At 47.5% G+C, this 26471-nt stretch overlaps 1 protein-coding gene and 1 long non-coding RNA gene across 7 annotated transcripts in view; one reads left to right on the top strand and one right to left on the bottom strand.

The window, feature by feature from the left end:
- The window catches only part of MITF (melanocyte inducing transcription factor), a 112151-nt gene extending 110086 nt beyond the window's left edge, over nt 1–2065 (bottom strand). For 2 of the 5 annotated variants that reach the window (XM_026110219.2, XM_026110254.2), the window contains exons 1-2: nt 1903–2058; nt 1108–1226 (exon numbers count right to left, since the gene is read on the bottom strand). In XM_026110219.2, the coding sequence (XP_025966004.2) occupies nt 1108–1226; nt 1903–1926 (143 nt within the window). In that variant the 5' untranslated portion in view covers nt 1927–2058. Of the gene's footprint in view, nt 1–1107; nt 1227–1902 lie in introns of all 5 variants that reach the window. The other 3 variants (XM_026110211.2, XM_026110196.2, XM_026110245.2) reach the window with 3 other exon arrangements.
- LOC112989254 (uncharacterized) lies at nt 96–21874 on the top strand. Of its 2 annotated transcripts, XR_003260770.2 has the most exons (5): nt 96–322; nt 385–1249; nt 10047–10472; nt 17439–17613; nt 19488–21874. It is a non-coding gene; the product is annotated as an uncharacterized LOC112989254 (long non-coding RNA). The 2 variants fall into 2 exon arrangements; XR_003260771.2 differs by lacking the exon at nt 96–322 and having other exon boundaries at nt 1128–1249; nt 10050–10472.
- The last annotated feature ends 4597 nt before the right edge of the window (nt 21875–26471 follow it).

Below are 26471 nucleotides of genomic sequence, written 5' to 3'. Positions count from 1 at the left end.
ATTTACTTTGAGGTCTACCTGACGGGTGGTACAGCCTGAGTTTATTCTGGGACAAGTTTACTTAATATTTACCCTCCTGTTCATTTTCCAACTATACCCACGGATGCTGCAAGAGCACTGTCCAAAACCAAAAGCCATACACATAAAGACAGGCTAACAACAGACTCGGCTACAAATAAGACACCCTCACAGCAACAACCTCACACGCAGCCGAGCCTGTGCGAGCGCGTCGTGGTGAAATGGAGGGTCCAACCCGGATGGGGCGCTTTGAATGAAGGCGCGCACGGGGCAGGGGAGGCAGAAACGCGGCGCTGCTGCCAAGGTAGGTATTGAAGGCACGGGGGGCTTTCCCAAATCTGCGAGACATCTGCTTTCTTTTCCCAGCGCTACAACGGAGGAAGACAAGCACCGTGACAAACCGCAAGACGGGCAGAAACGTGCGTCGGCTGATTACACTTAAAAACGTATCTGCATAAGGCGGCAACTCCAGATAAGACGACGGTGTCTATCTGCAGCGAAAAATACGGTGGGAAGAAACGGGCGGATGTAGACAGGAGTTTCCGATCCCTAAGTAACCGCAAACAGCACAGCTGCTCTCCAAGTCAAAAAAGAGAAAGAAGAAAAAAAGAAAAAGGAAAAAAAAGAAAAAGAAAGAAAAAGAAAAAATAAAAAGAAGGAAAAAAGAAAGAAAGAAAAGGAAAAGAGGAGGCGGGATTCGGAGCCTCGCAGCAGCCTGGCAGCCCCCCGCACCACCCCGCCCGCCCCAAGGGCACCTGCCCGGGCAGGGCGCGGAGCAGCGCGGAGCGGCGGCGCCCCACGAAGCGCTTTACGTAACGCGGCGGCGCCGCGGGGCCCGGCCCGGCCCTGCCCCGGGCGCGCAGCGAACACAACTGCTATTATTGCAGGAAGCGCCGGCTAAATGGCCGCTTTTATGGCCCCCGCTGGGGAGGATGTTGCCTTTCAGCGTTGTTTTTTGTTTTTTTAAGGGGAAGGAAAAAAAAGAAAGAAAAGCAGCGCTTGCAAACGGCCTGATTCAGCGGCCCGCGGGCGCACGGCGGCCCCGACCCCCCCCCCCCCCGCGGCCTGCGCGGAGCCCCCCGCACCCACCTGCTCTTCAGGGGCTGGCTCTTGAGCTCATAGTAGGTCTTGGGCTCCTCGTGGAACTCCTCGCCCACCTCGAAGTCCGCCACGATCCCCGACTCCGCCTGCATCGTCGCCGCCGCAAGCTGGGAGAAGGCAGAGGAGCGAGGTGAGCGCCGCGCTGCCCCGCTCCCGCTCCCGCTCCCGCACACGCGCAGCACCTCGGCCCGCCCCGCTGGGACTTGTAGTCCGCCCCGGGGCCGCCCGCCCGCCCCCGCCCGCCGCGCACTACAACTCCCGCCGCGCCGCGCTCCGCCGCCCAGGGGGCGCCGCAGGGCCGCCCCGCCCGAGCCCCCGCGCCGCGCACCTGCCCGCCGCCCCGCCCCGCCCGTGAAGTCACCGCCACGTCACCAGGCTGCCAGGGCAGCTGGCGCGTGACGTCACGCGGCGCGCGGGAGAGGGGGGCGGGGCTGGCGGGCCTCCCCTCCCCCCCCCAGGCGGTGCGGGCCGCAGACCCCCCCCCGGGGAGGAAGACAGCTTAATAATCAATAACCCGTTATTTATTACGCTATTCAAAGCGGGTAACTCCTGCGTTTCACTATGACGTAACGGCGGGAGGCGCAGCAGCGAGCGGGGTCGTCCTGCCCCGGCCGGACTCGCTCCGCGCAGCAGGGCTCCGGCGCAGCCAACCTTCAGCCAGCGCCGCGACCCCCCCGCACCGGCGCGGCAAGGGGCAGCGGGGACCTCGCCTCTCCCCTCCCGCCACGCCGCGGTCGGCTAAGCGAGCGCGCGGCGGCGAAGGCAGATCTATTTTCCCCTCACCAATCCTGCTGTTCTGGCTACCATCAACTCAAATCCACCTACAGCGGACGTCCAGGAGCACCGTAAAGTCGTGGCGTAGCTTTAGCCACAGACGGGCCTTATCTGAGACCGAGCGGGAGGGATCGTGCTGAGCAAATAAGGATGTGGTGGTTTTGGGCACAGTCCGTCAACGGCAGAGAGGCAGGAGGTGGGAGGTTGCTCTGGCTGGTTCCTTGGCTAAGTTCTCAGCGCTAAAATTTACAGCGCTCAGAGGCTCTGCCTTCAGACTGTTTGTAGACCGGCGAAAAGCTCATAAAGATTGTTAAGAATGGTGTAATAAAATTCCTTAAACTTCTAAGAGCCAGCTGGGTTTCAGTTATTTGCCAGAGTTTTTTCAGTGCTCCCCGGTCGTCTGGGCTGGCTCCTGGAGGAGCAGGGAAGCAAGGGCAGATGATCCGTGAACGCAGCGATGCAAATGCCGCGGGGAGCTGGAGGACGGGGCGGTGCTCGCCCAGGCCGGCCCCTTCGCCGGCTCCCAAGGAGAGGGGGTTCCTGGCGTGGCCGCTGCGAGGCTTCTCCCCTTCACGATCCGGCAGGCAAATCCCTTCCTCAGCTCTGCCCTGTCTTCCCACCCTCTGTGACGCCAGGGTGATGGGAAACTTCTGGTTCAGAGAGGAATGGTGACATTTAATCCATGATATTTCCTTGGTGGCTTCACTGAGTAGAAGTCGTAGCACAAGTCAAAGACCCAAGACTGTGCTCAAGGATGCTGGGATCACCCTGGTGCCTAATAATTCTGGCGCCGTCAACAGCGGCAAGCAGTGCCGCGAAAATCGCAGTGCTGCGGCTGTGTCAGCGTACCACCACCACCCCCAGCAGACAGGATGAGTCTTCTCCGCATGTCCCTTGCCTTGGGCACAGCTGCAGAAGCAGCCTGGGAAGGGCGACCCAGGCTGCGTGTGGTGGTGCAATTTTCCCTCTGATCCCGGCCAGTGCTCCGGGGTTCGCGGTGGTGCGCCAGAAACCGCTAGCACATGGAGAAGCGGGGTCTCCGCTTGCGTCAGGCAATAAAAGTTTTGAAGAAGTAAAACCAAGCAAGAATTTGAGCAAATCTGAGCACTAGGTCCCAGATTACTACTCAGCTGCCAAGCTCTGAGCAATGACTTCCACAGCAAGAGTAATTACTTTAATGAATCAGATATGACAACTTGGATGAGGCCCTGAAGAATGTTCCTTCGAGCCCACGTGGGCAGATGGCTGGAAGAGCTTCGCAGAGCAGGAGGCTTGCTAACAATGCTCTGGCAAAATAAATAAATACATAAATAAATCAATAAAAACAACGTGCAAAAAAACTCACTGCTGAACTACATTTGTGGCCTCTGACTCCTTGAGTTAGGTACAGTTGCTGATGGACTTTCACGAGTGAAGAGATGCTGCATCATTTGACGCAAGGAGTAGGCAGCAGGACTCTTCTGTCTGTAAGGAGTTTACTTCTGTTTTACCAGGTGTAGCAATGAGACATTCTCTTCTGCTCTTCAAAATAAACAGCTTATGAGCTTTCAGCCCTGTTTTAATTATAGCACTGCTGCTTCTGAAGAGCTAAGATCCTTTGGAGCGGTGCAAAGTTGGTGTTCTCTGCTCAAGCAGAGGCAATTTCTCACTGAATCTGGCTAATCGGGATCTTCACGTTGCTTTGATGAATCATACAAAGCTCCCTTCTCATAAAAGCAGATGCTGTCTGGTTTTATAAGGCTTTTAGAGTTTATCTTTCAGAGTTAGGGAACAGTGCTTCCGCTGTGCCTAAGCGGGATATTTATACATGAGCATGCCCCAAAACAAACACGATGCACAAAGGTGAGTTCTGTTACGACAGTATTGCAGTTAGATTGCCATAAAAATAAAGGCAATAAAATTAGAACCAAAATACAAAATACAGATTAGGAGCAAGTAAAGACGAGGTGAATAATGTGTAGGCATACAGTGTAGATTTATGTATATCTATTCAAAGCTGAGTGTTTTTCCGGCGTGGATCTCAAACTGCTTTAGGGAGGCAGGCAAGAATGATTGTGCCATCTAACAAAGCGAGAAGTGAAACACAGCGAGGTTATTTGTCAAACATCAACTCAGCGTCAGAACCTGGACTTTAATCCGCTGTTTGTATTAGGGGCATAACCCTACTAACGTGAAGGATTTCTGTAGCGTTGTCACTCTGCTGGAGGCGACGATCCATGAGCAAGCCCCAAACACCCTCTACCAGGTGAAATGGGGTTTCGTCAGTGATCACTCACGTAATCGGAGTTACAGGCCATCGGGAGGGCACGGTTTGGTCTTCTGATTGCCTGAAACCAGCCTGGCATTCAGGAATGATTTGAGACAAATTGTAGCCAGGATAAAATAAACATCTCTAGTAAGACAACCATGCGTTAGTTTGTTCCCTTGAAGATAATATTTCGTTTGTCCACAGCTCTTTTCTTTGTTCTCCTCCTTTTTTTCCCAATGGAATTAAATATTCATGCATCTGTCTGTATTTCTGTTTGGTTAACTCTTTCCCAGAGCCGCAGGTTAGGATCTAGCAGTATAAGCAGTCTCAGAGGAGCACATCTGAAAACAGAAAGACCCAGTGCTGCTTCAGGGGAGCTGGGTCTTTCCTCCTTGATCCGCCGCACAGGGACAACTCAGGGTAGCGGTTACTTATTCATCTTTGCGTGTGGGAAAACCAGCTTTTCAAACAGGCTCTTGAAGAAATCTCCGCACCATGTCGTAACATGACATTTCAAGCTTTCAGACTCTCTGGGGATACGCGGAAGCTAAAGGAGATGTTTCAGTACTAACAGGTTTGCAAGGCCAAATGGGCACTTCTACGAGCCGAGGCCAGAGACCTCCAACTCCTGGGCTGAGCCCAACGCGCTGCGCTTGGCTGTGGCGTATCTATGAGAAAGGCAGCCAGCCTTGATCTGGATTAAGCAAAGGAGCACCTGCGCCTGCCCGTGGCGATTTATTCCCACGTTTGATCACCTTCACAGATAGACACGTGTGTCTGATCCCTAATTTCAGCTAGGGTTGAACTTTCAGCCTGCTTTTTGGTTGAACTTCCTTTGGCTTTTCTACAGCTTCCGTACTAGAGCAGCTAACCAGCAAGGAGCTGTTATTTTCTACGATGAAAGTACTTATTCACCATGACGTATTCACCAAGCTTATAGCTAGGTCTTTTTGATGAACTCAGCAGATTGAGTTCCTTAAGTCTCTCACAGAAGGCCCTTTTTCCAGTCCTAGAACGACTTTCCCAAATTTTCAGTATCTCTTTTACAGCATGGATACCAGAATTGCATACAATATTGCAGTGTCTTCCCCACCAGTATTTTAAATGAAAATGAAGTCATTCCCTTCCTTCTCCTTCGGTCAAGAAAAGAGCAGTAATGCAGGCTACTTTGTTTGAGATTTTGAGCATAAAAACGTTCACGCAATCATGACGCTTAAATCAATATTAGAAATGCTCTGCTAGAGTCAGGAAAGTTTTTTCTAGCCTGAGCTTTGCCATCTCCTTGCCGTGCTTTAGCGGTGCGCATCCCTCCAGCATTAGCACCCATTAGGAAAAGCAAAGTCCAGAGAGCAGATGACAAAGGAGTCGGGGAAGAAGTTGAGGCAGGGAGCTCTCGGCTTGTGTTTGCTGCAGCAGAGCTAGAGCCAACAGAAGAAACCACCGTTCTGGTTGAGGAACGGTGTCCATGTTCCTGAGGAAAAGCCTAGTGCTGCGAAGGGCAAGGTGAGAAGAGCCTGCTCCATTAATTAGCTGTGAGCCAGCACACGAGGAGACATATGCAAGCCACTTCTGTCTTCCGCTTTGCCCAAACTAACGTACCCCACCGAAAGCCCTGCGCTGCTCCGGCTGGTTGTATCAGCTTGGCCCCCATCAGCTCCGCCGCGCTGTGCAGATACGCACCGTGCGGTCAGCGTTCTTCAGTTACGTTTCGACTGATGAGTCTGATATTGCTAAAGCTGTTAAAACGTGCATTCGGCTTATGAGCCGAATTCTCATCGAGTTTGAGAAGGAAGAGCAGAGTCTGAGGAGATGGCAGGCCACCGTCCAGCCCCGCAGCCCCCGAGGAGTGCGGTTTATCAGGAGACACAGCTGCTCCTCGCTCTGCCCCAGCGCTTCCTGTGATTTCACAACGATTTTTAAGATACTGTGTGGTGCAGAATTTAACGTGCAGCAAGCTCGTTGGGCAGAGCTGCTATGTTTTTCCATGATTACTCTTTGCAATTCCTTCATTTGCACTATCTTCACTTGTAACTCTCCTAATTTGCATTTTTCTTCCCCCAGCGTACAAGTACCGTTTTAAAATGCTTCTCCCATCAGTAATGTTACTCAAACCACAGTCTGGGGAACTCTGGTTTGCATCAGGCCATACCAAAATAGTTTATTATCTCTATAAGTAGACCTAAAATTGTGACACAGCTCAGCAGAGTTCCCAGCTTGCAAGAATTCCCCCAACAACTGTTTGTGCATTCATCTGAAGGGAGAAGGAAGCAGTCAATGCTGCTATTCAAAAAAGCAAAGACATGTGACTTAATTTTGAAGAAAGTTCTCAGACCCTTGCATTCATACACAGCGTGGTACACCGTGAAATCCAAGAAAAGAGCACAATTTACCCTGCAGACTAAAACACAGCAAGTCATTATCGCTCTGTATCGCTGTGCAAGGCAGAAGTCTTGTTTAAAAGTTTTCAGCATTGAATAAAGAAAGGTGGCATTTAAGTTAGGTCTTCCAGCACTCAAGGAGCTGATGTGATGCAGTCACATATGACAGGGAACATCTCTGTCCCGTTTCTTTGCCCAGCCAGCTGCATACGTGCAGCTAAAATCTCCCATCCCCAATGCTTCAGCTAAACTCTTTCACTCCCCCAGGTTGAATTTAGTGGCGAGCTCCACTCTGCCCTCGTCCTTTGTAATTCAGCCTCATTCCTTGTGTCTCTTTCTTTCATCCAGCCACATCCATCTCTTTGCCGACCACAGGCTGTCATCCGCCCTCCTTCCCGTCACGCTCATCCGCTTCCCCAGATGTCACCACATCTCTGCCCACCCGCTCGCACGCCCGTTTCAGACTCTCCGCTCCCTCTGGTCTCCCAGTTTCCACTTACTGTCTCCCACATTGACACAGGTTTTAATCGCCATGTCTGCCTACCCCAGGTTTTAGCTTTGCCTCCCCTAAGGCGCAGTTTTCATCCTTTCTGCGTTCAAGTCGAGTGGTTTCCTTCTCCACGCTCCCCGTGCCCAGGAAAACTGAACAAACTCCTCCCCGTCTGGGTACCTGGATGTGGCCCTCAGCTCGAACTCTGCAACGCACACCAGCTCCGAACGGCGTGGCAGGGAAATCCTGCTCCCGTTCAGGGTGGACAACAGCCGAGAGGGATCAAACCTGCGGGAACTGGACTGCCACCCTCCGAGGAAGCTCTGCTGTGCACGTACCAGTCACAGTTTTTCAAGGAATTACCATCTGGATTGTCACGAGACTGGCCCATGGCACGTCTCTGACAGGCATGGAAAGCAGCAGCCGCGTGCAGTGAGAGAGCCGCTTCGCTCTGTTGGTTTGCATGCAGGGGTTTGCTAGGCAGCCAGAAGCGACCAGCTGTTTTGTGAGGGGATCCAAAAATGAATTTATGAGAGAGAAGAAGTGGCCAGGCCACCCTGTGTCTCAGCGGGACAGCCTTGCCCTCTGGAGCCACCGCACACAAGATGTTACCCTGTCTGATGACTTAATTGCAAATTTTGCATCTGCTTCTCTTAGAAAAAGGTTTTAGTTCTCAGACCAAAAATGGGACCCCTAGTTAGATGTTAGTTAGAGAAATAAACAGAATTCATATTTTAAAGTGTATTTTTTATTTTATAGTATATTTCCTAAGAGTATTTCATCAGTTTGGACACTCAAAGTCTGAAACTGTTATGTCCAGTATGGTTTTATCAATAGAATTGAAGGTGATTAACTATACAGCTGGGGCTTCTGAATGAACCACATTACTTTAATGAATCACTCACTGATTCCTAGTTCTTTCCTGCTTCATCTATGCCATGTTTTTCTGCGCTAAATGAATAGGCAATGGAAGAATTCAATGGGGAACTAGACAATCTCTGTTGTTCAATATCCTTGTTTTGATTTTCGCATGTTCCTCTTTCCAGACGCTAACTCATGATACTGGTTAGCAAGAGCAGCAGTGGCACAAACATGCAATAGCAATGTCATTCTGACTTTGCTTTAGGGAAAAAAAAAAAAAAACCTTTGGTCGGGGATTAGGTCCTTCCTTCTGTTTTTTCATGAGGAGAACAGCTTTCATGACTCTCACGTTAGAGACTGAGCTACCAGGACAAGGCAGATGTTCCTAGATGCCAAAAGAAGATGTCAGGGAGCCACAACTGCCCATCCAAGGTGACAAATTGGAGAGGATCATCCCTGGTCCGGGGAGGGATCCAGGGAAGGGCGTTGCAGGGCGGAGAAGAGAGGCCTGAGGACTCTCACCTTCGCCCATGGTCTGGAGAGGAGGATCTAACAGGCTCCAAAAGCATCTCCCAACCCCTGGCACACTGTTACCCTTGGGTATTCGGGTGCACCTGCAAGCTGAGCAGGAGGAAGGTGGCCTTTTTTTCAAAGGAAAGCTAAATTCTCCTAAACTAATATGACTCAAACAACTACCACTTTGAGAGAAACAAACCCAAGACTGGGAACGACCATTTAAAACTCAGTAAAAATCTACGGAATAAAGTTTGTGAGGGCAGCACTATGTGGCCAGCACGGCGTTACAAATCCAATTAATGAAGCTGGTGCAAAGGCCAAAGCAGATATACATAAACCAGATTAATCTCTCACTTATGCTGGTTTCCTGTAATTTAGTGCATTGCCAGTTGAACCAATTATAGGGTTAATGGGTTTAAATACATTTACACTAAGTATTGGCACTGGTTTAACCAGGCTGGTTTAAAACTAGAAGGGAACCGTACCCCCTTGCCGATTTTTCACTGATGGCTTTAAACCAGCACGACCTGTAGGCACATAAGAGCAGCTTTAACAGGGAGCAAAGTGCGCGGAGAGACGAGGAGCGCGGGCGGCCTTGCCGGGCTGGAGCTGCCCGGCCGCGAGCCAATGCCAGCGGCCCCCTCGCCTCCGCGCATCCCGGCCGCCTCCGCCGCCTCCTCCCCTTCCCGGAGAAACTGCGTCACCTTCGCATCAACAACACTTAGGTCTAAATTTGTTCCTGAAAAGCCTATTATAAAAGGTGAGAGCAAAATCACCGCCCGTTTTGCAAAACGCGTGTAATCTTATCGATTTACGGGGAAGGTGTTTGCTTCGTTTCCTCACGGTCCCATAACAGTTTTGGATGGAAAAGCACAGATTTTTCAGTGAAAACTTCCTAAAGCTTTCTATTTTGATATAATACTGTGAATGCTTTGTGTGCTTCATCTGTTTTTTGAGAAGGGTTTTGTTACAAGTGTTATTTGGTGAGAACGAGACTTTTTTTTTTTAAGGAATTCAAGATTATACATTAAAAATATGAGTATCTGTAGTTAGCAGTCACAAAAAGCTCAGAAACTAAGACCCTCATATTTCTGAGGCACATCCAGCCTTTGCACATGCCCCATGAAACACAAACCCTCCCAAAATACCCCAAGAGACTCATTCCCCACTGGAAGTCAAAATCCCTCTCGGTTTATCTCATTTCCAGTATTTCTACAGAAGTTCATTTCTATGTCATCACCTAAAAGGTTTGTCTTCAAACCCAGACTAAGCAGCAAGAGAAGCAGAAATACTAAGCAAAAAAAAATAACCTCTGTGGTACCTAAGGCCTGCTGAGGGTTGTGTGTTTTTTAAAGAGGAGGCATTAAAGGATAAGGGCCAATTTGCTGAATCCGTGTTACCTTTCACTCTCGTGGATGTGTGAAATGGATGCTCTCAGCGAGCAAAACAGCATGGTAAGTATTTTAAATCCATATTGTACAGAAATAATTGGTAGCAAAAAGGGTCAAAACCGCGGACAGTTGAGATCAAAATTGTCTGCACAAAAAGAGATTTTTCAGAGCTCTTTTTGAGTGATCAATAAGTGCCTTACTCATAATGTATGTCTACCGCAGAAAAAAACCCAGAGATTTAATACATTTTTTCTCTCTTTTTCTCTCAGCAGGTTGCCATTTGATCTGACAAGAGGCAACGTAAGGCTGTGTCACTGCCTCCATCTACCCAGAATGAATAATTTACCAGAGGGTTTTTTCCTTAAAGGCAAGAGGCTTTGTTAAAAACAGAAAGAAAGCTGAAGGCCTTGTAACTCCTCCTGACACGCTAAAAGCGAGTCTATGCCAGCCCCATGGCCTGTTTGTGGAGGAAGGTACCTGCTTCACCAGTCACAGGCATTTATTGAAGACCCGGTTTTGGGGTGCTGAAATTCCAGTGAAAGACCTCATATTGCCTCAAAGAGAAGACGCCCCTTCCCTCAACGTAACTCCAGGGATGAATTTGAATTTTTCTTCAAATATATGCATGTAAGAAGCTGAAGATGAGGCAACTGCCCATCACGTCAACCAGCAATACGTCTCTGCTTTCTCATCAGGTTTGTCCATCTATCTGCATCCCTCCATCAGCTCTTTCCCTCTGTCTCTCTTTTTTATTTTATTTTATTTTTTTTTTGGTTCTGTGTTTGTCCAGCACTTGTTACTATAAAGTTGGGCCTGTGAAGAGGGCACAGCGCACAGCTCAGCTCTGCTTGGGTCCTCTCTGGAGACTAACATCGGGGCACCCAAACGTGGGAGCAGTGCTCAACCCCTCATCCTGGATGCTCCTTGGGCAGGGGTCCCTATGGACCCCCGTCAGCCCTTTGGGCTGAGCCTTGCTTTTCGTAGTGTCCTCTGCAAAGGCTGAGAGACAGTGCCAAGAGCGAGGTGGTCGGCTCCTGCCCTACCGTCCTTGTGACCGGCATTGCGTTTGAAACCACGTGAGGACGTCTGTATCACTGAATGCATAGCACGTGGCCCACAGGCCAACCGCTCGCAGTGCGGTGACCCCCTACAAAATACCTTGAACCATTAATTCTGGTTTCAAGGTCCATTTTGGCAGTCCCTGGAGAAGCACTGATGCCAAGACTACTTTCTGTAATAGCAAGCTTGATAAAGAGTAGCACAGTCTGGACCAAATTTTGCACAAAGTGACTAGACTACATGAATATGCACGTGGCTTAACCTTCCACACCCTGCTCAATAAGGTAGCGTAGGAGAACAGGGTATTCAAATTGCTTCAAATGGCCTCAGTTATTTGGCACAGTAGCTTTTATGGATATGGCTAAAGAGAGTTGCCTTCCCTCCAAGGAGCTGGTAAATAGGAAAGCCAGAGCTGGAGCTCCTGCTCTCTGCTCTCTCAGAAGCTAATGCCATTACTGTGGCAAAATGGAGCTTAAAAAGTACGCTGTGCTATTGTGGGAGAACGGAGGAAATACCCTCTGGTGATTTCCATAATAAGTCATTGCACAGCAGGCCTTAACCCAAAATTACCTGCCATGCAGAAAAGCCTTGCTCAGCAGCACGCTAGGACTGTTTGGTAAGTGCTGGTGTCGAGCAGCCAGAGCTACCGGGTAGCGAATAGCTCTGCTCATGTTCACCTTGGCAGAAACAGAGAGGGAATGATGTGTCAGATTGCTACCTGTCTGTCTACCAGCACCCAAGCAGCACAGCGTAGCTACCTCTTCTTTGGCCCCGAACTATTCCGGTGTGTGCATCGAGATGTCAGGCCTGCTGGGTGCTGCTTTAAAAAGCCAAGGAAAAGGGCCTGTGGAGGTGGTGAGAAGTTGTCTCAGGTAGAAAACAAAAATGCATTATTTATAATTTCTGGATATTATTAGCGAACATGGCAGAAGATGCAGTCACTGGCACTTCTGTATATCTTAAGTGTTCATAAAGCTTTCATTGATGTTAGCAAGTCTATTAATAAGTGCTGCAGGCAATCAGAATTGCCGCACAAGCTGGGGGGGGAGTGTTGGTGACATCATGTTCCAGCTGAAAGTTATGTAAAAACCTCTATACCTTCTTCTTAAAAACATCAGCATCATCAGCAAATGTAAATATGCAATCATAGCGCCTTGTAATGATTGGGAAGGCGCAGGCCCAACTAGCGCTGCAGATGCTGCTTCGTTAACCGAGAGCAAATAGGACTCTAGCCTGGCTGGCGCGTTATCGCTGAAATTCAGCAGCCCATCCAAACGCAAAGAAAGGACACGACCGCTTGCTGAGCCTTACGAGTGGGCTGTATTCCCGTTGCTTTCAATTGTGTGACTAAGCATGAACTTAAACATCTTCATGAACTTAGGCATTTTCCTGTCTGGCAGCTCTCAGGGCCATTGACTCCTTTTGCAAGTGCAGCGGGTTTTGCCATGGATTTCAGCAGCCGCGTTAGGCCTTTGCTGACTTCGGATGCATTTGAAACCCCATCAGTACTCTGGGGAGATGTTATCTGAGCTCACTGCAGACTGTTAATACTGGAAAGACTGTGTAGACCTCATTAAGAAATAGTTTTGTTCTTGAGTGTCTGTCTGTTTTTCAAAGCACTTGGGAGACAACAAAACCACCACATTTCCTCTTTACACTCAGTTTTCTGATCGGGGGCCTGAAGTGTTCACTGCCAGATGTTGCCCTGTTCTCACACAATTCATGTGACACAAGCACCAATGCCAGCAGCCATGATGGCCTATGATGTCAATGCACAGAAAGGCCAAAAGTGTTCCACATTTAGCTAACTGGAGCAAACAGGCAAGATCGTATATTTTAGATACAACATTTCAGTGGAATTTCTGAACATCTCATGCCGCATGTCTTGCTTAAGCCACCAAACATCAAGCTGCTCCTGCTAAGCATCACACCACCCCCACACTTACTCTTTATGTTGATTCATCATTCTTGCACATCCATCGTGCTCGTGATAATATTTAGATGTATTATAAGTGAAGAAATAAGTGTGGGAAAACCAAACAGCTATTTTTTTCCTCCAAACTCTGGCCTGGATTCCTATAAGCAATTGCATTATTATGGCGAGGAGAGAAATGTCTTAAAACTATGCAAGTGCATGTGTCTCCTCTGCACTCAGCATTAGGAAATAATTTACCGCAAATAATGGCATTCTGCTCCCATTTCAATATTGCCGGCTTCCTCACACCTCCGTGTAGGTGCAGCACAAGAATCCACAAACACAAGACATCGGAATCAAACAGCAGCAGGGAGCACGTGCCGATGGCGGGATGGCCGTGTGCAGAGAAGTAGCCACGCGGGTGGGGAAGGGGACATCCCAGGTCTGTCCTCTGTCCACATCACCGCTTACAATTGCATGTTCCTGACTTATCTGTTCGATTTTTGCTTCCTTTGTTATTTAAGCAAAGACAAACGGAAAACCTCCCTAAAAACCACTCGGCTCAGTAGCACTACCTGGTGCTGTCAGGTTTTTGATCCATCCAAGGCTTGAGGGGAGCCCTCCAGTACAAAACCAGAACAGACCAGCTGAAAAAATACAGGAAGCATTGAAAGACTCTCATTAGGGAAAGCAGAGGCGTTGAGTTGTGCCATAGATGGATCGGAGCTGCTAAGCAAGTAGCCTGTGGCAGTACCTCACTGAGTATAATCCTTGGCCAGGGACATACCTGTTGTCCTCTGCTGGAAAGGGAGCAAAACGAGAAAGCAGCTGAGGGGAATGCCAGAAAACTGGGCTGGGGAGCAGAGAAAAAAAAGTTTATTGCATGTCTGGTATGCACCTGACTGACATTTCACTCTTAAAAATGCTCCCAGTAGATAAAATCTTATAAAGGGGTGGAAGTCATATGATTCAAACACATGTTGAATAAGAAACCACATAAATGAAAATATCAACGATGCATTGACTGATGAGGCAATGCAGCTCTAGTCTGTAAACATTTTTTTTAAAGGAAAATCATGTGCCTTGTATAAAAATGCTGCTTGCTTTTGGAACAACTCTACTGAAATCCAGTAAGCCACATACAGTTACCCACAGTGGGGTCTAAAGCTGCATTAGGCTGCTTTATAGTCTAAGGACCTATTTCTTCTAGCAACGTTGTCACGTTCTGTCCATCAAGTGTGGTCCAGTAGCCAAAGGACTATCAGGGGCAGCTGAACATGTGTCCCCTGGGCAGCCAGCAAGCCAGGGAAGAGGTCTAAACGTGGGCTCTGGTTCCTGCTGGCTCAAGCGTGGGTCGAAAAGTCAGGCAGGAACGTCTCTCTAAATGGTTGCTCACTCACCAAAATTAGGTCACCAAGGGGGAAGAAACACCCCTGCAGACTCTGACAGTGAGAAACTTCCTACGCCAACTACATGGGACTGGCAGCATCGATGAATGCCACTCAAAGCCTCCAGGCTCCTTTGGAGGAGGCATAGGCAGCAGGATTTTTCCATTCCCATCACAAGATTTTTCCTTTCCCTTGGTCCTGGCTTATTTGGGCCATCTGCAGCCACAGCAGGAGTGGGAATTATCACAATACCTGCAAACTGGGTGCAGGAGAAGTCCAAAAACTCTGCTTTTGGGGTGTGCCTCCCACTGAGAGGTGTCAGATTTGGCAGCTCAACATCTCTGCCCTGGAGTCCTCTGGGGCACATGGACCTTTCTACCGAGTGGGCCCAGCATGCCACCCAGCTCTCTTTCAAGGCCTTTTGCTACACAACCAACTCAGAAAGCCACAAATATACTCACTAGAATCATCATACAGGTGGCAAAACTAATTATTTTAACATGGTTGATGGTTTTTCTAATCTTCATGCACTGCAGGTAAATTTCTCTTGCTCAGTGCTACTTTGGCTTTCCTTTTTCCCATCTGATATACATTGCCTTTTCAGATTACCTAAACGGCATTGCAGGAAGACAGCTAGGTTAGAATAGAGGAAAAGAAATCCTTCAAACTTGAATTACTAATATGTCTTCATGTTCAGCTGGGCAGAATTTAAGCGCAACCTGAAGGACATTTACCTTGAATTTTGCATGAACTTGTATGTGTCCCTAGCATTACACATGGACTTGCAAACTACGGACTCTGAACAACTTCCTATGTCCCATCATGCACGTCCCAGCTGTTTACTCATGATGAATATTCGTGTCTGTTATGAGTAGTCCTAGCGAAGTCACTAGGATTATTACCTCAGGGAAGCACTACTCAACATGAGTAAGAGTATTACTGTCTGAAAGAGATGAAGGTGTGCAAGAAAACCTAACATCAGTCCCTCTCCAAAAGGATGTATTGTTGCCTCTCCAACACTTTCCTTGAGATCTGGTTCCTGTCACAGTGGATGTACCTGTCCGTCTGGGTGTGAGGCTGGGTAGGGTGCCTAAATTTCGGGGCGCAGTTTTATTCTTTGTCGAGAAGTCCTTTGTATGACCATCGCCAGACACCTCCCTTCCACCACCACCCCGCTTTGAAGGACCTCGTTACTGAAAAACAGCTCACTAGAGCCAGCGGAAGGCTTTCCGCAGCAAGAGACCGTTACTCCCTAATCTGTTTCCAAAGTCATTTTATACCTATGTCTTCCCCACAGGTGCACTGCCAAGCACTCAGTGCCAAACGCAGAGGCACCCAAGCACAGAAGCTGACTGAAATCAAAAGTGAAATCTCAACCATCTGTTTAAAAATGTGAGGCCATTGACTCATTATTTTCATCTAACTTTACCCGCACAATAAAAATGTACTCCTACTGGAGAACAATATCAACACGTGTGGGAGGATCATCTCTCTGCAAGATGTGGTGGGATGTTGCAGTTAAGAGCATCTCTCCTCGGGATTTGTATGAAGATCTGTCAGGACAGAGCTTCTGGGCTGGCACTTGCCATGGTTGCACTGGGGTCTGCAGAGCCTCTGGGCCGTCCCCTTCCCTGGCAATAGGGAGTTGTCTTCTCTTCTGGTAATGGTGATGCTAAAGGGGATGGGAGTTTCTTTGCTTTTACCGTGGTATTTTAGAGTACTTTTACAGCAGTTTTTTTGAGCTGAAATTGTACAAAACGATGAAAAAGAAAGTGTGAGCATCAGCCCCTTCCACCGCCCACTTTCTGCAGTCCCGGTCTCAGCAGGTGAGCGCCAGATTATCTGGGATTCTAGTAATTCCGGGGGATTACTCACAGGCCGGTCAGAGCCACTCGTAACAACTTTTCCAGACAAGTAGGAGTGAAAGCTGGTGAAGATTAGTTTAACAGAGTGCAGCTTAGTTCATGGAAGCTGCTGAAGAAAACATAAATAAAGAGGGAAATCAGATCTCGGTCGAGGTCAGATTTGAAAGTTGAAGTCTCCTGCTTATGAGCTCACCATGCTCTATTGAGCAAGGGGAAGGGAAAAAATTTCTCTCAACAGCGTGACTTGAAGAAAGGAAGTTGTGTGGGCAGAAGCACTGGAGTGTCTCTAAATACAGTGATGTCTTCTAACATGGCACACAGTCTTGGGAGCACTTGCTCCCTTCCAGTTGGGGAAATTTCAGTGGCAAGATGTAGGGAGAAAATATTCAGTGCCTCCTGCTTTTAAGACATTTATTTCTAAGGCCAATTATGACTCCAGCTACACATTCTTTATTGCTACCTCTCATGCAGTTTATTTATTGTAACTTCCTTTTTTTGAGTAGGCTGTTTATTTTTAAGCAAGTGTTGTTACATTTTTCACTAGATTACTAATAGCCACGTGCTCTGGCTGCTGAAGCTGAATAAGCTGATGTAACTGCAGGTCAGGATCTTAGCTCCTTCCTTAGCCTGTTTCCAAGCAAATATACAAAGGATGAACTCAGGGTTTTCTGCAAGAGCCCTATGTCCTACGTACTCTGAACTTAGAAGATAAGGCAAAGTCCCACTGCCAGAAAAGCCACCAGGCCTCTATGGTAGGAAATGTGGGAATGAGGGTTAGTGAAGGGGAATCTCTCCCTGACATCAGTAAGGCTTTCCAAAGCACAGGGTTAAGGCAGAATTTTGCGTTTTAAATAAATCCTTCTGTACCAGCTGCTATCTGTGATGCAGTTAATAACAATTCATAAAGTCTTTGTCTCGACAGCTTTGAAAATGCCTTTCCAAAGTTGCGGCAGATGGCTTACTGCAATCCCTGACTCAGCTGGCTAGATTATATTGCAGCATACACCCAATCTCTAGGGCCCTTCGTGCTCTCCTGGTATTGGCATTGGTGGTGCTTTGGGGTTTTCCTGGTCCAGCGAGGCCTTCTCCAAGTGACACGTGCCACCTCACGGAGCCCAGCTCCAGCCACCCTCCTCACCAGTAGCCTCCACCAACCAGGCGTTTCATCCTGCTGAGGGCCTATGACAAACATGCAGTATGTTTGGGGGGATTTTTTTTTTTTTTTTGTGGAAAAGGGGAAATAAAAATCGCTCCGGGTTTCCTAAACAAGCCATCTTCCCATGAGACACAGTTACTGGAAGGGAGCATTCCTGGATAGGCCAAACAGCCTGTGGGCTGCCCTTGCTGGGTGTGAAGTCAGTATTGTTGGAAAACAATTGCAACAAACAGGCTGTTTTGGGCATCTTCTGACACTGCTCTGCTCTTTGCTTGCAGGGATTGTGCAAGATGGAGTGGGGCCAAGCCTCTCTGAACATCACCAGCTTTGAGGACAGCCTATCTCGCCATGCCCAGGGGAGCTCGCCGAAAGTACTTCGTCTGCTAGACAGGCTGCCAAGGGACCCAAATATTTGATACCTCCACTCTTCCCAGAGAAAAGATTTTTAAAGCGGTAATATATGCGAGAGAGACCTGGCAGTCTTCAAAAGGGCATCTCTGTGGGAGGATTCAGAGAGCTGCATTGCCTGTTTCTCCCCGAGGCAATTGTGGATCTCTCTTATGCCCCCTTTTCAGTATTTTGTTCACTTCCCTCTCAACAGGGAAAAACCTCTCAGCAATTTTTAGATTATTCATGCTTGCAGGTCTCACTCAGGTAAAATGCCCCTGTCCTATCAAGAATGTCATTTCCATGGTATTTTCAGTTGCTGGTATTAGTCCAGGGCTCAGAACCGACATTTTCAGGTGATTGGTATTTGTTTTTTGAAAAATGAGTTTGTTTTCCAGTGTTCACAGGGAAGATCACTTGGGATGAGTCTACTCCAAATTCCTCTGAAGCCAAAGTTCTGGGATGGGCTTTGAAGCCAATATGCTTTGGATCAAGCCTTCAGCACATTGAGCAATTTTCCATTCTTTTGCATGAAAACAGTTTACCAGTTACAGGGTGGAAAAGGGCAGCAGCGGTTGCCAAATAGCTTTCAGCTCAGCACAGTGTCAGTCCTCTCATTTAAAGGCCCCTGTTAGAGATGGCCCTGTTAGAGCCATCGTCCAAAGTTGGTCTGTATGAGCTTTCAAATCTGGAGGTCATGTCTGAACTTCCTCATTTTATAAGAACAAATCAGAGGGTTTGACTGACTTCTGTAATTAGGGAAGATGTATTTCCCTTTACCGCTTTCTGGTAAAGCGGTAGAAATGCCACAGAGGCTCTTTGGAAACTTGACAGTTCCTATTTTAGCAAGACATTAATTATGAAGTTCTTAGTTAACTCAAAGCACAAAATTAGTCTATTGCTGTTGAAAGGACTAAAGACTACATGAGTTTTTCCACTGAGTTCAACTTGCCTTAATATTTGCATGATTATGCCTTGGTTTGTAGTCAGTGTCTAAGCCCTGATGTTCATGTTTAACCTCAAATTATAGTGGGAGCTGAGGTCTGGCCTTTAAATCTGATTTTTAGTTGCATTAAGTTGGAGGAAAATATTTTGCGTCTAAGTAGGAAGAAGACTTTTACTCCAAATGAGCAGTGACTAACCATTTCTCAGCTCCGCTGTCGTTAGCCGAGGGTGCCCTGGGGAGATGCATCCCTGGCCACAAATTGCCCAGACGGTTTTGTCTCCTGTTGGAGCCCAATGCTCTCTTACCTGCCTGGGAAAGCAGTATCAGGAGCAGACCGAGCAGAGTCTGGTGGCCTGTCTGGACAACGCGGGAGGACGGTGGGCCAGCTCGCGCTCCGAGGAGAGGCAGAGCATCTCGCCGCTGTCATTCGGCCGCGTCTGCAGCAGATGGTGCTGCTGCCTAAACGTTTGCTGGGGGCCCACAGCGCTTCCAGCAGCGCCTGAAAGGCTCCGGCACGGGCTAGTGGGGATTTCATACTGGGAAAAGAGCCACAAGCATGTTGCCTCACCCCCTCCCCTTGGTGTTTCTGCCTGTTCGAAGGGCCTTGCAGTGCTAACTAAATCTCTGCAAGTCTCAAGCTATAAAGCAGACTGGGAACAAGAAGCTTTCAGGATACATCAGACAATATTTGCAGGCAATTTAATCACTAACATGGTTAAGTCAGGCCCGTTCTGGTAGCGGGGATGGGGGGCTGGAAGGATTTTCTCGTGTAGCTGTAAATGTTTTGGCTATATCCTAAAAAAAAATTACTTTTGGCTTGACATTTTCTGGTGTCTAATAAGAGATGGTCATTTCTAATTCAAAGAGGGCACCACTTCCCCCCCATGAAAGCAAGGATTTAAGTTTTTCAGAAGTGTTAGAAGAGAAGCTCGTTTTTTTATAAGAAACTGTCTGGGTGGATTCCCTGACCCTTGAACTGTTTCATCATCCGCAGGTTGGATCATGTTCTGGAGCAAGCTGCAGCCTCGATAGAGCTGACATTTGGCTTATTTTTCCGAGCTTCAGCAGAAGCACTCACAACCACCGTATGATTTTCACTAAGTCGATATCCGACAGCATAAATTCCTCACCGCATAAAGCAACACCGGTTCTAAATAATAAATGAGGTAGAAATGTACGGCTGTTTCGGAAAGACTAAGAGACGAAGCATTAGAACATCTACGTGAAATTACCGACTGCCGCTGAGCTCCTGAGAGGAGCCTTACCTTGCAGTCAATCAGCAAATCCCGCTTTCTGTAGCATAACCCCAAGTTCCACCTGGTTATCTAGCATCCTTAAAAGGACCTCCCAAAAGATATTCTCAGGCCAGTAGCCCATCTGATATTTTCGCCTGAGCTACTTTAGATGAGCCAGCGTGAGTACTACCAGCAGTCCTGTCCCAGGAGAGCGGCAGACCGTCCCCAGCGGTGATGCTGGATAACCCCAGTCCCTTACGACATCACCTGCAGGGTCACCGTGTCTAACGGAGGGCTTGCTGCCACCCCGTAGCATTTCCAGGTTCCCTGGGGAAAGGACCAGCTCCAGGCAGAGGCAGCGTGAGCTCCCGACCGGGGCAGCAGGTTGGGTGCATCGAAATATTTTGCCCTCAACTCTTTCTGCCGTGCTGCTGCGAAGCCCTGCTGAAAGGCCATCGGATCTGGCCTCTCCTGTATCCACTGGAGAGGTCACAGGTTTCCTGCTAACAGCCCTTCCCTTCATATTGGTGCTCTCCGTCAACACACTCTATGCCTTGGCCGGCGTAGGAGGGCTCAAGGAAAGACAGGATTTTCAGGATAAGGCTCCTAAGTCACCTTAACTTCTAAAGAGCAGATGTAGCACTCTACAGTTTGAAACTCCCAAGGAGCAAACGCATGCCACAGAGCAGTGACTGAATATGCCTGTTTACCAAGCGGATGATTTCTGCATCAGTTTCTAGATGGTTTTAAAGCTGTCAGATGCAGTGTCAATGGTATTTAGTCTTATCACAAGCTTCTTCCCCTAGCTTAAACACTAAAATAGAGCAGTCTACATTTGCAGGACAATGACAGAACTACCCAGAGCATAAAATATTCATTTGTGGTAAAGATTTACTAAATTCCCTCCCAGCCCAGCACACAGATCTGTGAGACCTCAGCCATACACCAGTGCAGGGCCTGGCTGAGGGCAGCAAGCCGCTTTCCCTGCGTAAAGCACCTTTCAGGACTGGAGATTTAGTCTGTACTGCTTGAACGAACAGATAGTTGCTGGCTCATAATGGGTTTTTGGAAGACTATTTTTCCATGCACAGTATTATTTTGATCTATTTAGTAAATCAGATTCACCTCTTGTCCTCTCCAGATTACCAACTCAAACATCATACCAGGGAGCACAAAACAGAAGATATGCCTCTTTTGCTCATGTTTTTAACACTCCTTTCCCAGATCAAGCAGAGAGGGTTTGGTACTTTATCAAAACAAGCCCATGCTCCCCTGCATAATTCCTGGTGGCTTGAAGTACCACCAGGTTAAAGGTAACTGATGAGCCTCATCTTTCACCAATATGTGCCATTAGTTATATACCCAACCTTCATTCTGGAAGAAGGCCAGAGACAGAGCTCAGGTCTTGAGACAGGGAGCAATTTTTTGAGCTCGGAGAGGCAAAACCAGCTCTGGCACTGCGTTACACCAGCCTGCTGGGGCAGCTAAGTGCGGTCGGGGAAGGTCTTCAGCTCCTCAGCACAGACGCTGGCCGAATATGTTCGGACACATCCATTCCAAAATATAGGAGAACTACATGAGGGAAAATAAATGTAAACTCTATGCGAGCGTTATTTGAGAACAGGGGCTTTAATATTTAAAGTGTCCCTGGCTGCAGGTGCAACACACTGAAGTTATCAATATTTTATATGGTACATAGTGAGTGGATGTTGACCCTAAGGCTTAATTTAGTAACAAGATTACTCAGAGAAAAATAATGTACTGAAAACCTTTATGTGACGAGGAAATATGCCAAAAGTAAACTTGGCCAGTGTGCTTAATAGATAAAAAACATTTGTTTCTTTTTGAGAACTTAATTAAATTTCCCATGAATTCATTTGTAATAACAGTAATAAGCACCATATATGGAAATATTCAGTGAGCTGTTAGCAAGGTAATTTCCTGAATTTGGCTTACATCTTAATAATGTCTAAATCCAGCTAGATTTTAACATACAGCTGGTATGTATTATTCCATTCTGAGTGTAAGGGTGTGCATGCACTTATTTTCAAGCCTGGGTGTGTAAAATGTACAAGTTTGGTGCTGCTGACACTGAGCTTTGCTGCCTGTAGAGTGATGCTTGATCAATTATAAAAAGCAGTAAGGAGAGAGTTCACATCATTTCTTCTGGTTAAGAAAGAAGCCCCCAGCAAGGGCCATGCACGCACCTTAGACACTCTCCAACGTGCTCCTCTACGGCTCGGCGGGTCACTGTCGGTAACGGAGAGGGGGAGGCTTTGAACCAAGCCACCTGGAAGGAAATAGGGCAAATTATGAGCTATGTGATGCCCCAGTCTTCGTGATGAAAAGCAAAGGAGAAAAGGAAGCTCAAGGGGGAACAGCTACATCCCCTAATCAGCATGAAAGCATACACTTAATTTGCAACCGCACCTATTTCCCAGGCATTTTTCTGTCCTTCCCATGCTCAAACACACACATTAAAATAATTAGCTGAACAGCAAGGAAGAAGTGGTCATTGCTGACTGTGAGAGATAACGACATGCAGGAGGAGGGCTTGCCCTCGTCAGGGCAGACAGGCTCAGGCCAAGGATGGGACAGCAGAGCTCTCTTGGGCACCACAGCCCCCATGCTAATGCAGGAGCTGCAATTAAAGCACCATGGCCAGGACTTTCAAAAATCCCTGACCTCGCTGCTGTTAGTTTTGGAGGGTTTTAGCTAAGTACTCCAGTTTTGGCAGAGCCAGGGTAAGACTCAACACAAGCAGACATCAGCAGTTATCTCGGGGTGCGCAGCTGAAGTGCAGGGGGTGACAGCAGCAGTGGCACACAAAGCATACAGCCACGCGCTGGAAGTGCCACGGGAACGCTCGGACGGAGCCAGAGCAGAGCCCAGCAGAGAAAAGGCACAGCCGGCATTGGCTCTGCAGGTACCTGCCCTTTGCTCTCCAGCCCCAGACAGGAGGGCACCAGCTGAACACACAGACGTGCAGTCCCTGCTCAGAGCACCCAGCAGCCCAAGGGACGCATTAAAGCCCCTCTCGATCCGTGGATTTGTTCCCATCGATTTCAGTGAGATCTGGAACCAAGCAGGAAGGGTAAAAGGAAATCCAGAGCAGGATTAACCCTGTGTTCAGTGATCCCTGCTACCAAAGCACTTGCTTGTCTCAGAAGTAAGTGAGACTACATTTTACACCACAAATATATGGTAAAAGCCTTCTGCACCCTGAGGAGCTTCATGAGCTTATGCAGTGACTAGCTTCAAAAGCCAAAGAAGAGGAAGCAATGTTGCTTCATTCATACTCTCCTTTTTACAGCTAAGCCAGTACTCCCCATGGTGTTAAGGGGCTGCCTTGGTGCTGGCCCACACCCCAGCACCTCCTGCAACACAGAAGTGTGATCCCAGCTGGTTCCTCTCCCCTGCCCAACTCAGAGACGGCACAGATACCTCCACGCAGTGCTGCCAAAAGCTGCTCCTCTACGGAGCTGGTAGAGCAGCTCTGCTCACACACAGAACAAGGCAGCCTGCCAACAGCTCTGGCCTGTACCTGGCCCCTAAAATACCGACCCTGCAGCAGCAGCCAGTGAGGAGGCCCAGCTGGTTCTCATTACCTGGAAGATCACACCATTAGATGGACATCTCTCCAGGCTTCCAGGGCCTCCCTGGTCTTGATCACCCCGCCTGCCCCAGCAGCGTTAATCTGCCCCGACGAGGCAGGGGGACACCTCTCTGGTGATGGGGCTGGGTCTGCTACGCCCCAAAGTCCTTCTCACCCCACTGGGCATTTTGCTCTCAGTATGAGGTTTGGTATTGCCTGAGGAGTTTTTTGATTGCTGCCCTGTGATTTTGTGGGTATTTATTCAAGAGTCCTTAAAGCTTCTTTCAGATAAAAGCCATGTGCCCGCAGGGGTAACCTCACATTTTGCCACAGCTTTCGTACTGAGGTCAGAGTAATCAGTGGTCTGAACAGCGAGAGCTTCAAGGCAAAGTGCAAGTCCTGGGGCACAATAAGAATCTCAACTGCGCGTTAATGGCTTGAAAAGTTAAAATAAGTAGTTCCCAGACGAAATGAGAAGCTTAAGCACAAGTGCTCCTTTCTCTCAGAGGCTGCGGAAACAAGGTGGATGCTTTGATGGGACCCTAGCCCTTTTTCCATGGGTATTATCACCGCTGCTTGTGCTCTTTTACTACAGAAGAAGGTGTGTTGTGGGAATGTGTGTGGATCAGAAATTGGGTGTCTCCTCCAGGCTATTTCCTGAGCTGGGGGGTTAGCAGGGAGCAGAGCTGGCGACATGGGGTCTCTCCCAGCCCTTCGTTTTCTGTCGTTCAGCCAAGCCGCCTGTCCTGCCGGATTCCTCAGCCCTCTCCGTCAAGCCCTGCTTGTAATGCAACCTCCATCTCAAGGCCTCCTAGCTGAAGCATTACCCTGTGTTTTGTGTTTCTTTGATCGTCTGTCCAAAACGGGGAGAGAAATTACACCCAGAGAAGCTCTGCCCTGGAACGGCTTCCTCAAACTGACCCCCTGATTTCCTCCTCCGGCGCCAGCGAGGCTCCCATCACGGGTGAGCTGCTGAAGAGCTGCCTTCGCTCCGGGGGCAATACTCTGTTACGCCGAGCACATCTAGGCTCTGAACTGAAATAATTAATGGATTATTTGCTTTGTTTTTATAAGCAGGAGACAACCAACAAACCTAGGATATTTAATGGCCAGGAAAATGATCTAAATAAATCTGGCACAGCGTATCACAAAAGCCTCAGCTGCTCCTGTTAATATGTTCTTAGAAAGCAACACACATGATGGATGCAACCGCAAAATGAAGAGGAGCTTAGCAAAGATTTTGTGTAAGAGGGACCCTTTGCATTTGACATGCACTGTCACAATGAATTTTAATTACAGCTACCCTTTGGTGCCGGCGCGGGAGGGGAATGCTAATGACATTCGAGACGCAGCACTAAGAAGGCAGCAGAAAGAGCAATCGCTACCGAGGCTCTCGCACAAAGGGGAAGTTCAGCAACTTGATGTCAGAGAGCAACTAATGTAGCTATAGTGAAAATACAAATCCTGCCATTTTCATTCCCCTTTTAACTCCTGCTGTTTTACCCCAATTGGTGGGTTATTGGTTGGATTTAAACACATTTAAGTAAATTTAATATATTAAAAAATTTGCAAGGTATAGTCCATTGTTATGAGAAACCCATTGAAAGAAATCATGTTTTTTATCTCATTTGAACAAGCATAATATAGCCACAGATCACCTCTCTAAGGACTAGCAGGCAGTGGCTTTGGATTATTACAATGCAGTGATGCTGCTTGCTCAGTTTTATGTCCATCAGGTATTAAATATAATAATAATAATATTTATAATAATATTTATAATAAATAAATAATATATAATTTATAATAAATGCCTTTGGGAAATATCAGTCAAAAGGCACTGTTTCCCCACGGGGGATACATAGCTTCAGTGATTCCAGCAGTGGTCACAGGTAGGCTCTTTACATGGAATAAATGTAAAAACCACAGTTAACTTCTCTAAAACAATTACAGACGGCATCAGTAGCATCCCTGCTGTTCTCCACCTAGAAAGAGAGGACTTAATCAGATAGTGATCATTAGATATGTGCCAAGTATTACTCTAGCAAAAGCTTCCAAATATATGAGACGCTGATACTTATTCCAGCAAAAGGTAGTTGGGACACTAAGAGCCCACGTAAACATTCAAAAAAGGACAGAGTGAACTGAGAATATAAATTCATTTTCTAAATCTATGTTGGTATTTAGAGGCTTCTCCAGACTCCTCTAGGTCTAGCTGAAGTCAGTCAGAGCCTGCCATGGTATTCAGCTGGGCAGCCTGTACTTGTGAAGATGCTTCAGACCTCTACTTGCTTCTCAGAAAAAGAAACAAGGTTTGTATTCCTCCAGATCTTCAAGAGGACCTCTTAATGTTTTTATTATGCTATTTGAGTATCAGCCAACTTTCACAGAAAAGCAAAACCTGCTTATCAGAAGGAATGGCTGATCTACATAGATTGCGCGACAATTTGTAAAATCCCAAGGGATCCGAACAAAGACTTTCACAAAGCTTTTTGTTGTAAGAATGAGATCTACTCCTAAGGGGCAATTCTGGGTTATATTGCTGTCTGCTTGCACAATAGAAAGATGTTTTTCCTCCATTACTGGGGCTAGTAATGCAATGTTTGCTATTTCATCACAGCGCAGTCCTGCCAAAATAATTTGTATTACCTCACACAGCATTGATAAAATGGAGCTGCTTGAAAAAAAAAAGATTTGACCCAGTAAAATAAATCAGACAGGAGTTTTATAAAATGAAAATACCATTTAAAGCTATAAATTACCTATAACCAGCAACACATGTGTTGCTGTGCTCCTTTCTTGTTTTCTATAGTTCTTTTTCACCTTCTCTCTCTCTCTATTTCCCTTGTCCTGTTCTGCAGGTAATAATTAGCTCACTTAAAATTTCCCCATAGATAAATGTTGCTATTTTATGCCACTTAATAGTAGCATAGAAGGTGAGGTGAGATCTGGTCTTGTCTTCTCTTTGCAACAACACTTCTTTTAACCACAGTAAGAGCTTCATTCATTTCAGGATTGAAGGTGCCTACTCATTTCCTCCAGCAACCTTTCTTCCTGCCTTTTGCCGGAACAGGATATTATCCGTGAAGCAGCACCAAAAGTGAAAATGAGCAGTCTCCTTCATGAAGGAACTAGAAATTTAGGAAAAGTA

Source organism: Dromaius novaehollandiae, chromosome 12, assembly GCF_036370855.1.
Source record: "Dromaius novaehollandiae isolate bDroNov1 chromosome 12, bDroNov1.hap1, whole genome shotgun sequence".
Taxonomy (NCBI): Eukaryota; Metazoa; Chordata; class Aves; order Casuariiformes; family Dromaiidae; genus Dromaius; species Dromaius novaehollandiae.
Note: the sequence above shows the minus strand (reverse complement) of the source record. Positions and strands in the feature narration are given on the sequence as shown.